The sequence below is a fragment of the Rattus rattus genome, chromosome 15 (genome assembly GCF_011064425.1).
Source record: "Rattus rattus isolate New Zealand chromosome 15, Rrattus_CSIRO_v1, whole genome shotgun sequence".
NCBI classification, from domain to species: Eukaryota; Metazoa; Chordata; class Mammalia; order Rodentia; family Muridae; genus Rattus; species Rattus rattus.
In genome coordinates this window covers 58,291,069-58,308,711 of record NC_046168.1, presented here as the reverse complement: position 1 = coordinate 58,308,711, position 17,643 = coordinate 58,291,069, and the positions used below count along the sequence as shown (strand labels likewise).

General features: G+C 42.5%; 2 protein-coding genes across 3 annotated transcripts in view; one reads left to right on the top strand and one right to left on the bottom strand.

The window, feature by feature from the left end:
• Nucleotides 1-16,170, bottom strand: part of Smad4 (SMAD family member 4) — a 45,062-nt gene extending 28,892 nt beyond the window's left edge. For both annotated transcript variants that reach the window (XM_032886205.1, XM_032886206.1), the window contains exons 1-3: nucleotides 16,072-16,170; nucleotides 1,959-2,335; nucleotides 95-269 (exon numbers count right to left, since the gene is read on the bottom strand). In XM_032886205.1, the coding sequence (XP_032742096.1) occupies nucleotides 95-269; nucleotides 1,959-2,207 (424 nt within the window). In that variant the 5' untranslated portion in view covers nucleotides 2,208-2,335; nucleotides 16,072-16,170. The remainder of the gene's footprint in view (nucleotides 1-94; nucleotides 270-1,958; nucleotides 2,336-16,071) is intronic.
• Nucleotides 15,622-16,736, top strand: LOC116884392 (translation initiation factor IF-2-like). Its single transcript, XM_032885500.1, has 2 exons — nucleotides 15,622-15,674; nucleotides 15,746-16,736. Exons 1-2 carry the CDS (start codon nucleotides 15,622-15,624, stop codon nucleotides 16,734-16,736), a joined length of 1,044 nt encoding a protein of 347 aa, XP_032741391.1.
• Nucleotides 16,737-17,643: the final 907 nt, after the last annotated feature.

The window sequence follows — 17,643 nt, the reverse complement described above, 5'->3', positions numbered from 1 at the left end:
CCTCAAATACAAGCTTTAACTTAGAGAACTTAACATGACTGGGGTCTTTTCCCTTTACACATCTGTGACGGTTCTGCAGTGACAGTCCACTTACCAATTCCAGGTGAGACAACCCGCTCATAGTGATATGGGTTCACACAGACGCTATCACATTTTAAGTCAAATGCATACTGACAATATTTAACATGTTTTAGTTCGTTCTTGTGTAGATCAGGCCACCTCCACAGACGGGCATAGATCACATGAGGAAATCCTTTCCGACCAGCCACCTAGGACAAGAAGCAATTATTAATTTATTAAGTATAAGTTATGCAAGGGACTCTACAGAGTGAGAATCCATGACACTGCGAAACACACGCATGGCCTTGTTCCAATTTCCTTGGATACAACTAAAATCCTAGGCTTCTAAAAGTCGTCTCTTCTTTCTGAGGTCTAAGCCAACTGAAGTCTAGAGCTCCCAAGCATCATCAGAAGGGGACAATCACAGGAAAGACAACAGTAGAACTTTAGCCCCCACTCCCCAACCTCTGCTGAAGGGAAAGGTTACAATGTAATGTAGAGCTGATTACAATGTTAATTTATGTCTAGGTAATTAAACCTGCAAGAGAAAAAAAAGAAACAAAAGAACAGGGTTTGAGAGCCTGGGATAGCTGACCACGTGGTTATGGAAGCTGGTCCTCCTGGAGAGGCTATGGAGGTTTACCTTGCCTATGCCTCTCTCCATCTGTAGCCTTTGCAATAGCCTTCATAATGGTAAATACGGTTTCCTCAGTTATGGGAGATGCTTGAGTAAATTACTTAGCCTGTGGGTGGGACTGTGGGAACTCCTGACAGCAGACAGAAGCACAGGTAAAACAACCAGACCATTATGATTGGCATCTCCAAGTAGACTGGGTCAGAACTGAACTGAGTCAGAGGATGCTCAAGGACCTTCCCTGAAGACCGGCTTGTTTGCCAAGATAAAAGAAATCTTCACGCCTTTTAAAGTCATGTCTTCAGCATATACTAGGAAAAACAGGTTTGCGAGTCCCACACACAATTCCACCCCTGCAGCCAATTTCAGACTGCAACTATCCTTTCAAAGATGAAAATCCAAAGTTCAAACTAATTGAAGCATAGGAGTACACACCTGTAATCTCAACCCTCAGGAGGCTGAGCTACAAAGAATAAACAGCCTATCCAGGATCACACATTACAGCAAGAATTTGACTTCCAGAGTTCAATTTCAAGGCCTGCACTCAGGTTTTTAAAATGCAAAAAGTGTGAAATTGTCAAAAATTATGTCTAAAATCTAGAAATAAAATTCTAAAATCTACCTTCACATTTCCAAACTTCCTCACGCATACGATATCACTTGAAAAAAGTGACCACTGAGTATTTCACTCCAATGAAAATAGTCTAACATCCCTAACTGACAAGAGTCCAGTGTATCGGTTAGGATATTTACAATACCAAAAAGGGTTGGCAGGTGGCGAGTGTGAACTATAAGATGAATGCCAACGTGCTATACAGGAAGTTAGCTTTCAATATTGGGTTTCTCATTTAATTTTTTAACATTTTTCTTCACTGCATGATTTTTTAATAATAACATAAAAAGATAACATCTATCTTTTATGTATTCTGCCACATACTCTCATCAGGCACACTGGCAAAAGACGTACAGTATGTCGAGACAGAGCTATGGAGCTCGAGAGATAGCCCAGCACTGAGAACGCCTGAGGCTCTGCCCTGACAGGCAGTTTGACGGCAGCATCTGGGAATGCTCTCTTCTGGCCTCTTTCAGTATCTGTACACACATGCACATAATCACACATAAGTAACAAAAATAAATCTCTAAATATATGAAATAAATATATGAAGATGGAGCTCACATTAAATTGGTAGTAACCTAAGAGAAAATTTTAAAAATATCTATTACTCTACCAGCACAGAAGACATTCAGAACTCTTCAGACTAACCTGCAGTCGTCCATCCAGTGTTCTCTGTATGGTGACACACTTGCTGGGATGAGCTCCATTTGTAGTTATAGCTGTTATTAAAGAATCCAATTCATCTTTCTTCTCTTTCAGCTTCTTCACCAGACTCTCAATTGCTCTTTTGGCAAATGTCTCACTTTCTCCACCTTGTCTGTGGCACATCAAACTGTGTACAATGCTCAGACAGGCGTCATTGCTTGTCGGTGTATTTGTAATAGACATATTGTCCATCTGTTCAAGTTTTTTCTTTTAAATCAAACTTTCAAATTTCTGGAGTAATTTTGATCTTTTGAAGGCAGTGAAAACCAATGGCCAATGTTGTAAGAAAAATTTTCAAGACATCTGGTGAGCAGGATAATCTAAAAAAGAAGAAGAAAGATGAGAACACATTTCAGAAGGTAGATACAATCATTTTGGGAAAGTTTTGAAAAACTTTTCCACTTAAATCAAAAGACTCAATGCCCATAGTTTTTAAAAATGTTTAAAGTTTGAAATGACTTAATTATAAAATATAGGTTTTGATACTCCAAATCATTAAAAATTCAGGCCTTCTCATCACAAAGGCACACTAAATCAAGTCTTACCAAATGTGCCATTACCCCAAACTTTTCCTTAGTTATTTCTGCACCCTATTTTCTACAGCACTGCTACAATCCTGACCCCTCTTAGCACTTACACTCGCCATGGTTATTTCACATTCACCTTCTCTAGAGCAGTGGCTCTCAAGCCTCGCAGTGTTGAACCCTTTAACACACTTCTTCGTGCTGTTGATTCCCAACCATAACATTATTTCATTGCTACTTCATAACTATAATTTTGCTACTGTTATGAATCATAATGTAAATATCTGATATGCAGGGTATCCGATATGCAACCCCAGTGAAAGAGCCATTCAACCTTCAAAGGGATCATGACCTACAGATTGAAACCGTTGCTCTAAAATATTTTTATAAAATGCTTCTCAACTCATTATATCCCACATAAAGAAGCAAATGTTCATGTCTATGAATAGTTATCATTTACTCACATGCATAAATATAAATAAAAAGATGAAGCAAGGTCTTACTCTGTAGCCCTTGCTGGCTGGACCCACCACAATACCCTGCATTAGCTTCCTAAATGCTAAGGTTACAACCAGCTAATAAACTGTCATCAAAGAGACACTTTCCAGATAACTTTTTGCACGAGGATGTGGAATCAGAGATCAGGACTAGGATTCCAGTTATACTAAGCAGCTAGACAACGAGTTACTTAACCCTTCAATCTGGAACTAAAAGAACTCAAGGGAGAAAAAGCAGTATGAAGCGCACTGTACATGGTTTCAGTACAAAGTACTCACTACCTGAATCCTGAGGTATTTGTTTTTAAAGGATGTTATCCGGAACACATTCTACACGCATTTATATCTTCTCCTAGTAAAGCATTCCACAGAAAATATAGGAGACAATGACAGTTTAGCCACTCACAGTTCAAAGGCATACAGAAGGTTAGATAAAAGGACAGCCATGTGTGCAGCGTCCATAGTCTCACTTTTAAGTAATGATGATTTGTTAATGGAGAAAAGGAAGAAGGGAGAAGTATAAGAAATCACTGTACAGTCAAAAGAAGAAAAGAGAAACAGAAAGAGAAAACACAAATCCTGGCTAGGCAAGTAGTGCACACCTGCAATCCCACCTTCTTGGGAGACAGAGACAGAAGACCGTAAACCCAATGCCAGACTGTACAACTCAGTAAGAGCTAACTGCCTGACACACACACACACACACACACATATTTGCACACACATACACACACACACACACATATACACACATACACACACATGCACGCACTGCACACACACATGCACACTTACACATATATACACAGACTGCACAACTCAGTAAGAGCTAACTGCCTGACACACACACACGCACACACACATATACACGCACACATACACACACACATATACACACATACAAACACACATACACACACACATACACACATACACACACACATACACACACTCTCTACCAGACTGTACAACTCAGTAAGAGCTAACTGCCTGACACACACACGCACGCACACACACACACACATATATACACACATACACACACACAGACACACACACCACAGTCTCTCTCTGTCTCTGTCTCTCTCTCTCTCTCTGTCTCTCTCTCTCTCTCTCTCTCTCTCTCTCTCTCTCTCTCTCTTCCTAAGGCTAAGTAATAAATTGCCTGCTTTGGACTGGAAGAAAAAAGCCCCACTCTAACCTGAGGACCACTAGTCTGATACCTCTCACTGCCAGACTCACTAGTTTAATGTCTATATTACAACACCTGCTGTGGTAGTTTGAATAAATATGCACCCTATAGGTTCAAATACTGGAATGTTTCATCACCAGAGAGTGGCACTATTCGAAAGGATTAGAAGAATCGGGAGCTGCAGTCTGGATAGAGGAAGTGTGTCACTGGAGGTGCTAGGCTGTGACTTTCTAAAGCCCTCCCCACACCCTCTCTGCCTGCAGAACAGCTACTGCTCCCACTAAGATGATAATGAACTAATTGACACTAAGCCAGCCAGCCCCCAACTAGCCTTGGTCTTGGTGTCTCCTGTGTCTCACTCTTCAGCAAATGAACAGTATGACTAAAACACCTGTGGACCAAAAACTGGAACTGTCATCCTCATCATTATATACCCATTGCTAGGACAGGACAGGTAAGTCCCGCATACTGTCCAGCAAACACATTGCTGTGTTTCACATGCTTAACTCTTAGCATTCTTTGGCCTAAAACATTCATCCCCATTTTAACCACTCGGTAATTAAGCCCTAGCTTCCTTTCAAAATACAGCCAAAATATTAATTGCCCCCATAAGGGTTTCCCCTACTAAGCTGTTGCCTTGCTCTCAACCTCAGTTACCTCCCTAATATGCTTATGTTTCTTATTGATCCCCTCCCTCAAGTTTAAATTTAAATTTTAAAAAATATATATTTATTTTGTCTCTCAGTTCTAACAGTTAAATAACACTACAAATGTAGAGGGTCAAGAAAACACAGTCTCACCTTTCAAACTCCCAATACCCTGTAGCTCCTGACTATGGTGGTTTGAATAAAAATAGCCCCAAATACTCCTATGTTTGAATACTTGGTCCCAAGTTGGCAAGGACCAGGAGGCATGACCTTGTTAAAGGAGGTGTGTCACTAGGGCCTGGGTGGTAGGATGGGTTCTCATCATTGCCTTCGTGGTCACCACCTCGTGGTTGTGTCTCACCATGTAAGCTCTCACACTCCCCACCATGATGACCAAGGACTGACCCTGTGAAACTGGAAGCCAGCCCCAATTACACACTTTCTTTTCTAAGTTGCCTTGGTCATGGTGCTTTGTTGCAGCAGTAGAAACATTTAAAAAAAAAAAAAAGAGACACCAACACATACCAAGCCATGTGTCTATAGACTGACCTGACCATTTTTATTCTGTGGTACTCTCTCAGGACAAACTTAAGTTTGCAAAGAAGCTCTTTTATATTCTAAAATTATTATAAGTTTGTACCAATGTATAATTTAAGTATCTAACCATTTTTCCACAGTGTTAATATTAAAGGTTATTCTTTATTAAACTTAAACTGGGGTCTGGCAGTATTACATACAAACGCTACATCAATTTTAAGTTTCTTTGAACACAAAAATAATACATATATATATATATATGTATTTCTACATTAAAACTATAAAATTACTATAGTACATTTCTACTATAAAAACGTGATGGACATGAGCAAATACTAACATGATAAAATAAAGCTGTATGTTCCAACTAAAGTTCTAACAACATAAATGACCTCCTTCAGTCTCTCTCAGTGGTCTCGTCTATGAAATGGGTGCAGTATCTATTGGTCCTGCCCACCCTACAAACTACCTCAGTAAGAAAATGCAACAGTGTATACAAAGCCATACAGAGCCTTAACTGACTAGAGCAAGGAACCCACACTTGCAAACACTCTGGAGCTACACATCAGTAGGCATGGATCAAGAACACATTTTCTCAGGGTTGAGGATTTAGCTCAGTGGTAGAGCACTTGCCTGGCAAACGCAAGGCCCTGGGTTCGGTCCCCAGCTCCGAAAAAAAGAAAAAGAAAAAAAAAAAGAACACATTTTCTCAGACCAACATCCCATTTCTGTAACAACCTAGAGCACCTCCTTTGCTGTCTTGAAATTAAAATGCAATCTGATTATTTAAGAAATTGAACTGTCTTAATAGCTGGAGGAAGCAAAGACTCACATAGTTGAGACCTGTATAAAGGCACACCAGATCAGAGATGTAAATAAAGAAGTTGAAGCCCCAGAATGTAGCTCACAACATATATGTAGCATGGGTTAAACTCTGGAACCCACTTTTAAAAGGGAGTTAAGATGTTTATACTGTATGTGGCCTCATAAACATGAGTTGTATATTCAGACTTTTTAAGACAAACATGTTGGTGACTTTGATTTTTCTCAAATGGTGTAACAGATAAAGCTCGAAAAAAAAAACTGAACTATACACTAATTATATTTTCCTCCTATGTGAATTTGTAGGATATTTTCAAGTCTTGTGAGATGCCAAGATAATTCTTCCCTGTGTCTTCCAGAATGCTATCACTTAGACCCCACCTACAAGGCCACCTCACAAAAATGTCTCCGATACTCCTTAAGGAGCACTGCTTACTCAGTAAGTGGTGACTCTGGCTGGGTGCAGTGGCCTCAGCTAACAAGGAAGGTGGGACAGGAAACCACCTGGGCCGCAGTTTCTTATGATCCCATCTGGGGTTCCTGTGGAGGACACACACACACACACACACACACACACACACACACACACACACACACACACACACAGTAACAGCAGTAGGAGGTTTGTGAACCCACAAAAAACAAGTAATAAAGCCAAGGCATTTCTGGTGGTGCTTGCCCACACTCAATGTGTGACGTCACTGCAGACAGATTGCAAACTACTCTTCACAAACTACAGTGTTCTTACTGCAGTTCCCAGCTCTTACTACAACAGAATGGTTTAACTGCAGAGGACAAACACAGTATTTTCCTACCAGCGTTCTTTAACATGTATCAAGTTAGTGTAATTATTATGTTGTATTAGAATGTTTGATTTTAAAAACTGTCATTTGAGTGGCTGACCTGAGTTTCATTTTCTTTTACTTGCGTAATGAATTTGGGTTTGGGATTGGAACTAAATTTCCAACAATTGGGAAACAGCTCTAAACATCTTTCTTCACCTTGTACTGTGTATGTATGTGAAGCAGTATCCTCAGCACTGATGCTCATAAAAATCAAAATACCGACCAATTCCGAAAATATTCTCCATTTGGCAGTTTCAAATATTTAGCAAAGACATAATTCTTTATGTAAAAATCAACAAGCATGTCATGTTATCAGTACAAATTTACTCTAATCTTCAATAAACTGTAAAACATTATGTACAGCAAAAACTTATTGAATAAATTATGCTTTACCAGTAAGTGTTTGGCTTGTATGCCTATTTTTAGATGCTACATATCCAAGTCAAAGAAAAAAAAAGTTTTGAGTTCAAAGTTTTAAAAAGCTGGGCAACATAGAAACATTTCAATTCATAAAATAATAAATATTCTTTTTTCTTTTCTTTTTTTTTGTGGGGTAAGGGGTTTCAAGACAGGATCTCTCTGTGTAGCCTTGGCTGTCTTCGATTTGCCTGCCTCTGCCTCCCAAGTGCTGGAATCTAGGTTTTGAAGGCAGTGGTAAGACATGTGCCTGTCTAGTGTGAAGTACTGGGTTTAATCCCTAGCTCATGCAGGTGTGCACAACATATCTAGGAAACTCAAGCATATTACCAAACACATAAGAACTGAAGAGATATGGAAGCAAGTGGGACAACATAAAACGTTCCCATCTTGATATAATCATTAATCAAATTAGAATTGGCTATGCTACAGTTATAACCAAGTCCCAAATACCTACCGTTTTCAAATGTATTTTTTAAGCTCTTTATTCAGCGCAGATTCGCGTGGTGGTACCACCCACTGCCCCATCTGAGCCTGACAGAGCGCTCTCTCTCCATGTTAGATAGAGGGAAGGGAAGGAACAGTATGCATTACCTTTAAAGGTTATTCCTTAGCCTTGCCTCCGACTGGCCATAACCATATGGTAATACCAGTGATTCTCAACACAGCCAATTAGTCTCTTAAGGGACATCTGGTAACGTCTAGAGACATTTTTGGTCTCTGGTCATAACTCTGAATGTGCCTGTTCTCTGATATTAGAAGTAGAGTAGGATCAAGCAGAGTTAGCTCTTAGTTGAGCCTAAGTGGACAGTCACTGAAGGGAGGAAAACTGAGCAGCAGAGTACCACTGGATGTCTAATGGCAAAGGACAGGAGAGTACCAAACATCCTTCAAAAGGCACACTATCCTTCAGAACAGAAGAAAACTACCCAAAAAGACAGTAGTTCCTAGGCTCTGACAAATTCAAGAAGAGAAGAGAAGAAAAAGAAAGCCAATTCTCCCACAAGCCAGGAGGGCCATCAGAATACTTGGTAAAATCTCATACTATCTACACACATGAAAATCAACTGCCAGGCTGAGGGGAGTGAGGGCGACGTGAAAGAAACACGGGAAAAAAGCAAAGAAACAAGAGTCATACACTCTGTCAGATAGCCTAAATAACTTTTATAAAAAATAAATCTTTTCCAGAACACAAAAGTTAGTAGTAAGAATGACACTATTTAACATCTGTGCAAATTTCTTTACTGTGTAGATTAACAGGTAACAGCTGGATTCTACCTTCTTTAGCATTCAGTCTGCTGTGGATTTCAAATACAGGAAGAAAACGTGACACAGATATGTATAACTGGCAAGAATACTTTAATATTCCTTTCAAATAATAATAGATATTCACCTTTTATTCAATACCAAAACTTAGAAAGTGGAGATCGGTTAGGGTCATGAAGAGATGAAGAGCAGTCTGAATTCTGAGACTCTGGGTCTGTTGTAGAGAACAAGCATGTGAGACCTGAGTGTGAGTCCCTAAACCCAGGCCAAGAGAAGACAAGAAAAGCAGAGCTGAGCAAGCATGGCGGCCACGCTTCAACCCCAGTGCTGTGAGGTAAAAGCAGACGATCTCTGGAGCTGAGACTAAAACAAAACAAACTCAAGAAAACTAAAAGCAAAAGCAGACCACTCCTGACAGACAGCACCCAGGATAACCCTCTGGCGTCCACAATCGGCTGCAAGCAGTACAGAGAGCACTGCCCATGCAAAACCGAGTCTCTCCACCTCACTCTGGACATATTATAACCTTAGGAACTGGTAACCCAGGAAACACTGGTTCACTGAGTTATTCAGATTTCCAAATGCTGAACCATTTCCTTACAGAATATTGTTTGTTCATTGTTGTTTGACACAGGGTCAAGTCGTAGCCCAGGCTGTCTTAGAACTCACTATGGAGATCAGGCTGGCCGTGATCCTCTTGCCTCCCCCTCCCACATACTAGGTTTACAGGCACAACTATGCTCAACTTTCATGTATTTAAAAAAAAAAAAAAAAACTACATTCCTTAAAAATCACCAACAATCTCACTAGAGAGTCTTTAACACAGACAGAGCCACGTTTCCCACAACTCTAACTTTTTCTCTGACAAGTCCGTCACTTTCCTTACAGTGCCAGCCCACATATTCAGTTGACCAAACAGTCAGTTCTAGAGGACGGCAGCCTCTCTACAGGCGCTCTTCTGTGAAGGGAAGCAGCGTGCAGCGTGATAGCTGATAGCTATCAATCATGGGAGTTAGTTGTCCTAGACATGAGCAGTACACTCGAACATGCACAAATGTCTCATACATGCTTCCCATTAATCACATAAAACACAGACTACTTAAAAGCTAACACTGTTCATTTACTTTACCATCGGCATTCTTAAGCAAAACTGCATTTTTTTTCAAATGCTCAACACATTACCTGAATGTGAAAAACACAAGTAAACTGTTTTAATTCATGCCAAGGAACTTACTGGTCTACCTACCACTCTTGTACCACAGTGTAACTGCACACAGGGAAGACCAAATGTCTCCACCCTACTATGAAAATTATTTTGAGCTCATGAACTCTTTAATAAAGAGTATGGGGCTTCCCAGAAATACACCAAGCGTATTTTGAGAACCACTGTTTAAAAGATTGGAAATGAAGCTGGATTTTAATACCCAGCCACTGGACGATGGCTGCCTCAGAATCCCACAGAAGCCCCAAGTAACCACTGCAGGTGAAGGCCTGCCTGCCTTACAGCCCAAGTCTGAAGTGCTGTCAGCTCTACAAAGCACTCATCTACCTCACAGGCTTCTCTTCACACATCACCAAAACACAATAAAACAAATTATACCACCATGAATAAATGTACCTAATTTAAGAGTAACAACAAAGTGGCTTTTAAAAATAATTACCAACTTCATTTCAATAACTACGCACACTATCCTTTCAATTAAAAGTCTATCACTTTTGCTTTTTGGTTTGCTTGAAAAGGCTTTCTTTCACTGTGAGGCCTTGGCTGTCCTGGAACTCAAGAGATCCTCTTGCCTCTGCCTCTCGAATGATGGATGAAGGACTGTACCATCACACGAGTCTTCACCTGATCTATGTAGGATCCATAGCATTATGTGCGTCCAGTGTCTTAAAAATGAACTCTCCACACCTCACTCTGGACATATTATAACCTTAGGAACTGGTAACCCAGGAAACACTGGTTCACGGAGTTATGCAGATTTCCAAATGCTGAACTATTCATTTCCTTTTGTTTGTTCATTTGTTGTTGTTTTGACACAGGGTAAAACCGCAGCCTAGGCTGTCTTAGAACTCACTATGGAGATCTGGCTTCAGTTGACTAATTAAGCACTAGTTCTGTCATCCTTCCACCAAATGATTCAACTGGGATTAACTAGTCAGTAGTTACCACTAACAAATACCCTCAATTCAGTTCTGCATTTATGAATATATTTTGAAGTAATCCCATTACTCAAGAGGCTGAAGGAAGATCTGAAATTCAAGGCTCTGTGGCAAAATATACATATATGCACATGAACACACACAGGCACAAGCACACATAACCTGAGAAAGCTCAAGCTATATACATTCAACTGTATTTACAAAAACCATCCCTTACTAGGACAGCAAGTATTTATCAGAAGTCCTTTCCGCTTAATAATAGAAGATGCATTCAAAACATGTAAATTAGAATTTGGTAAGTTCTGAGCAAAACACTCAAAGTATTTATTATCAAAATGTTTAAACAAATACAGAAATAAGAATAAGTAGTATAAATAACCACACACTTCACAATCAAGGGGCTTTATTTCCTAATAGTGACAGCCATGATTCTTCCCTTCCCTCCTATTCTGAAGTGTGTTTGTGTGTGTGTGTGTGTGTGTGTGTGTGTGTGTGTGTGTGTGTGTGTGTGTGTGTGTGAGAGAGAGAGAGAGAGAGAGAGAGAGAGAGAGAGAGAGATGGAGTTACAGGACAAAAGCAGTTACATGTTTATAAATAGTTCTTCCAAAGCCAAGACACGCAACACAGGTAACTTTATAGACCAGAACTCTGCCACGACTTCAGGTTGAGCAACTTGGAAAGGGGTAGAGTAGCTCAGTGGCATAGCACTAGTCTGACCATGTGTAAGGCCCTAGCTTTTAATCACTGCAAAAACTTTAAAAAGAGACCATATGCCCTGAGGATCTCCCTACAGCACTGCCAACTAGTTGGGCTAGTTGGGCAACTTTGTCCCAGTGCATAAAGTAAAGCTCCGACTGCACAGGTTTAATCAGTGCAGCTTTCTTCTAAAGGGCCGGGGAAGTCAGGGTTAAAAACTTCATCACTTCCAAGCTGACTAATCCCTTAACACAACCAAATTCCAGCGCTGATGACCTGACTAAACAGTTAGGAACACAGCTTCTTCTATGGAGACTGGAGTTTGGTTCCCAGCACCCATCTTGGGCTTGTGGCCTCCTTAGTAAAGACCTGTAAAGACACACATACACACACACACGTGTGTGTGTGTGTGTGTGTGTGTGTGTGTGTGTGTGTGTGTGGCTAAAAATTAATAAGAGGTTGGAGATACGGCTCAAAAGTTAAAAGCCCTGGTTGTTCTTACAGGACAAGGATTCAATTTCCAGAACTATGTGGTGGCTCATCTCTAACTCCAATTCCAAGGTATCCACAGCCTGCTCTCCTTGGCCCCCAGACGCCAGGTACACAAGTGATGAAATTACATAAGCAGGCAAAATATCCATATACACTGGATATTTTTAATAGAAATAAATCTTTAAAAAAGAAACCAAATTCCATTGGGAGTTTAGATGTTAATTTAGAGACCAATTGCATGATCATAAGAAATTCAGCTTCCTAAAATTTGTTACTAAACAATACGAATCATTTGAAAATAAGTGAGGGGGTCAGGAAGAGAGGGATGGGAAGAGAGGAAGTCAGAGTTGCAATGGTCACCTTCTGCATGGATTTATCACTGCATTAGCAAGAGTGTAAAGGGGAACTGAGCAGGTATCGCATTATTCCGTGCAGAGACAGGGCTGCCCAAAGCTCAAGGCCAGTCCTGACTACATCGTGGGACCCTGACCCCAGACATATAAAACAAGAGACGAGCATAAACGATCATCTTCAAAGATGAGGCCCCGGGGTTGGGGATTTGGCTCAATGGTAGAGCGCTTGCCTAGGAAGCGCAAGGTCCTGAGTTCAGTCCCCAGCCCCCCGGGGGGGGGGACTACAAAGATGAGGCCCCTAAGGCTCAACTACTGTGGTCTTTAAGCTCGCTACACAGAAGGAGTCAGGCATCAGTGTTAAAGCAGTAGAAAGGGATGGGAGGGCAGCTCTGTGACAGAACATGCCTAGCACTCATGAGGACCTAAGTTCTATCCCTAGCAACAGTGGGAGACTAGCACCAAAAAAGTAAATAAATAAACCCCATATGGTATCGAGTTTCTAAGCTAGGAAAACAAACTTATTTAAGATATGAATAATGGATGCAGTTGTGTTGAAAAAGACAACCAACACCTAACTGACTAACACAGGTAAACACGTTGTTCTATGAGTGTCTGACCTATGAACCTTAGCGATCTAAGCAACTTGAACACCTACCAGCCTAGGTTTACATAAGTCCCATCCTCGTCCTACCTCTCCCAGCCCTCATTCACGTTCATATTCAAAATAAATGTTCCTGGGTGCCAGCTACATCATGTAAAAGTGTCAAGGTGACACAATCTTGTTTCTGAGAAGCTGGTATTCAGCCAAATTTTCCATTACAAAAATTACACATTTTTAAAGTAAAGGGAAAAAATCCAGCAACTCTAAATGTGTCTCATTAGCCCAAGCTCTGGGTATTGCGATCAGAACAAAAGTAGCTCCCGTACATGCTATCTGTACACATTTATCAGTTATCTGAATGTCTACCTCAGTGAACCTTACTCAACAGATGGGGGAAGAACTAGATAATTTGAGAAAGAGGTACTCAACATGACATTCCCTTCTAACGTTAGCTTTCATTTAGCCCAGAAAACAATGAAAGCATTTAGTCAGGTTAGTTTTATACATAATTAAGGATCACCTGAGTCAGTCTTCCTCACGGCTTTAACAAAACACAGTGGAGGGTGGGAGGTGTCCAACCATATAAGGAAGCACTGAACAGGACCTTTATAAAGAGACATTCATTCTGGGTGAATGAAAAGTGAAAAGAAAAACCAAAACCTAGGCATCAACTAGATGGGGGACAAAAGAGAACTGAAATAGGTAATACTTCATCAAAAAAAAAGAGTATGTTCTCATTAAGAGATCAAAGTTTTAAAGAAGTCCATCCAAATATGCACTGTAAATTTAACTGACTCTGCAGACTGCAGTTAACTGCCCTGGTAGAGGCCTCCTCAGTCATGCACAGCGCAATCAGAACAGTGTGTGCCAATGTTACTGTAACTCTGGCTCAATCAGAAAAAAAACAAAAAACAAAAAAACAAAAAACTCAAACAGGTTCTAATTGAGAGTGGTGCGTGTGGGGGGGGGTGTTCTGCATAAATTAGTTTAATGCTCTACTATTAACCCCTCCCCTCCCCTCCCCATGTGTGTGAAGCAAGAGAATCGGGAGACACAGCTCACAAAGAGAAATACTTCGATTAACATGTAGCATAAATCAAAGTGACCTTAAAGAAAGCAAGATCTGTACACCTCATGTAAGCAGAACTATTTCAAGAGCAAAGCTATCAGGAAAGTTCAGGTCCATATAAAACATATTCCAAATTACTTCACTGACTTGCTTAGCAAAAAATTTCCTTAATTCTGTAAACACAATGTTAACTCTTCCCAATTAAGATTTACAGCAGAAGCTTTTACTCCAAAGTATCAACTACTTTTTCAAAAACAAAAATATGTAATACCTCTTTAATGCATACTCACTCAAAAGCCTAGAAAGCAAAGAAAAAGGCCACCTGTCTTACAGCACTCACTAAGAGAGTCTTAAGAGTCTTGCCAATTCTCTTCAGAAAGGATTTGTTTTAATTCCATCAATTTAAGTCTACATAACTCATCACATCAAGGTCTGAAGCTGCTTCATGGGTGTTAATCTGCCTCTGTGCAGGTTTGTAACAAGCTCATTTGAAGAAAACAAAATCCTGAGTGTATGAGCATCCCGTCCCAATTTTGTATTCCAGCACCTGAGAAGCTGAGAGACAGGGATGGGCAGGAGTTCAAAAAAAGTGGTACGGGAAGCCCTATACACTTGTGGCAGTACACTAAACACTAAACGAAGCATTAGGGAGAAATTGTATTTTTTAAAAATATTATAGCAATCATTTACATTTTGAAATAACATGTACTAATCCCATCAGATATATCCGAGACACAGAGTCTACAGAAGGGAACAGTTACTTCTAAACGTCTTATGCTACATTTCAACTGCAAGTGCTTCATGTCCTGAAAGCAAGGTAAATTTGTGAAATCTATAATAAAAGCTATTCAAATGCAGTGCTTGGATTTCTGTACTTAAAGTTAAGATTCCACATGGATTTTGTCAGCAGAAAGTCCTGAACCTGATTCTTAAAACGTTCAAAGAATAAAACTGCTACTGAGGGAGAAAAGATGCTAAATCTGGCGAAATTCAACGATTGTTAAAAAAAAAATTAAGCGAGATTACAAGCCTGCAGAACATGAATTCAGGGTGCTTAAAATAACTCCCTCTTTATCTTGTAACTTTATTTCTAAGTGACAATCCCACCTTAAGTTATCAAAAACTGAAGGCACTGATAAAGTACTTTTAAAATGAATTACCTGGAAACCAACTTTAAAAATTAAGTTTACTCCAGGTTCTGTGGGGTGGAGGTGGGGCAGTCGGGAGGAGCTATCAATAAACAGGGCTTTTTAAAACCTCTGGCAAAGGAACCTTTCAAGTTAACTAAACACGCCCTTGTCTTTGAAAATCTGGCTTGAGAAATCATAACAACAGTTTTGGGTGCTGAAGCCAACGCCCTCCACCCTCCACCAATTTCACGCTCCATGCATGTAGCCCTAACAATAAAATAAACTATGCCTTTTATTAGGAGACACATTTTATTAGGGGAAGGAGGTGGTTCAGTTAGGCGCTAAGAATGTTTCCCGCATGCCGCCATCACCCACAATACCCAAAAAAGTAAACAAATCAAAGCTACAAACGTAAACTCAGAGCACACAACCAGGAAGAGAAAGTGGGGACAAAGAGAAAACAAACACTTGCTGGGGAGAAGGCACGAGAACCGACCCGGGGCATCCGGGGTACAACGCACTCCGGCCGGCCCGACGCGTCGGCCCGGGCTGCGGCCAAACTCCTCCCGAACAACAAAGAGCGGCGGCGCGGACGGGACCGGCGCCCGAGTTCCCGGGACGGCGGACGCGCCTAACTGCGAGCGGAGTTGGGGCCCGGGACCCACGCGCGGGCACGCGGAGCCCGGGCGCGCGGGGGCGACCCACCCGAGCTCCGCCGGGCCCGCGCTCGCGCCGGCCGCCGCGGAATCCGCCCAGGGGCGGGGAAGCGCGGGCGCCGAGGCCCGGGCAGGGGAGAACCGCGCGTTACCTGGGCTCCGCGCCGCGCCTCGCCGTCGCTTCCGGGCCCCGCCCGCGGCGTCCGGCCCAGGCGGCCCCTCTCCCCGCCGCGCCGCCGACTGCGCCGGCCGGGCCGCAGGAGCTCCGGAGCCGCCCGCCGCGGGGGGCCTCGCTCGCGGGCGCCGGCTCCGGTCACGCGCTCCCGCGCCGGGGACGGCGGCGGAGCGGAGCGCGGCGCGGGAAGGGCCTCCCGAGGGCGGCGGGCGGGCGGGCGCGAACACGGGCTCCGCCACCCGAGCCGCTCCGTTACCGCAGCGGCGACGACGACCAGGGCCGTGTTGTTGCTGCCAACTTGTCGGAAGGACACTGAGCATGCGCGCGCGGAGACCACATCCGGGTAATTTCAGGGTTTGGCCCTTTTCCCCCCCGCAGCGCTCCTTTCTCCCGGCTGCCCCCGCCTCCCGCCCAGAGCAGAGAGGATCCCAGTGCGCAGGCGCCCGCGGGCAGCAGCGGTGGCGGCCCAGGCTGAGTGCGCGCAGTGGCGCGGATGGGGAGTCGTCTTCTGAAACGGAGTGCGGCTCTGAGTACCCAAGCACCGTGGGACAGCTCGGGACGAGCGATGGGCATGCCTGCCGGGCTGGGTTGGGTTTTGAAGACCTTGATGGACACAGCCGCACCGAGGACGCGTGTTTGTAGCAGTTTACTCTGGAGAGGGGTTGCTGCCCCTTTCATCACACCAGCTCCAAAGGGTAAACTCGGAGGCGCACGCGACTGTCAAGGAGGCACCGGTTCCAGGGTCTTGCCCAGTGTGGTTGCCCGGTGTGGCCAAACGTGAGCTGTTGGAAAAGAGGCGGGGATTTCGAGTTGGAGGCGACCTTCAAGACTTGCTTTCTGTACACCTGCTAAATAGATTGCGCAGGCTAGGATGTGAAGCCCAGTTTCAGAATTTCACACCTTACAAAACAACTCAAAACTATCTCCCATCACTTAGGTGGCCCGATATCTAAATATTTCAGGGCAACCTAAAGGGACAATTCAAAGTTTGTTGTCCATATACAAAGCCTTGGATCCATCCCAGTACCACAAAAGTCAAAGGGTGGTGCATTTTGGTGGCAAAAGGCCTGTCTCTGATTTTGACTTTGTACTTACTTTCTTTTATAAGTTTATGAATTTTGTACTTAGTGACTAGAACACCAGATTACTTTCTGGTCCCGGGCTCTGAATCAGAGCCCATGCCTGTAATCTTAGCCCTTGGGAAGCAGAGGCAAAAGGATCTCCAACCTGGTGGATTAACGTGGCAAACCAGGACTAAATAGTGAGACCTTAGCTTTAAAACTATTTAGACACCTAGAAAACATAAATTTTATAGTGGTTTTTTTTTTTTTTTTTTTTTTGCTTCGTTGTTCACCTCTTATCAGGATTCCTTCAAGTCCAGCTATTCGACTTTCGACTAAATCATATCCCCCCCCCCCCGGAGCTGGGGACTGAACCCAGGGCCTTGCGCTTGCTAGGCAAGTGCTCTACCACCGAGCTAAATCCCCAATCCCGACTAAATCATTTCTTAAGTCTGTTGGAGAAACTTTACACACGACAATGTGTAAAA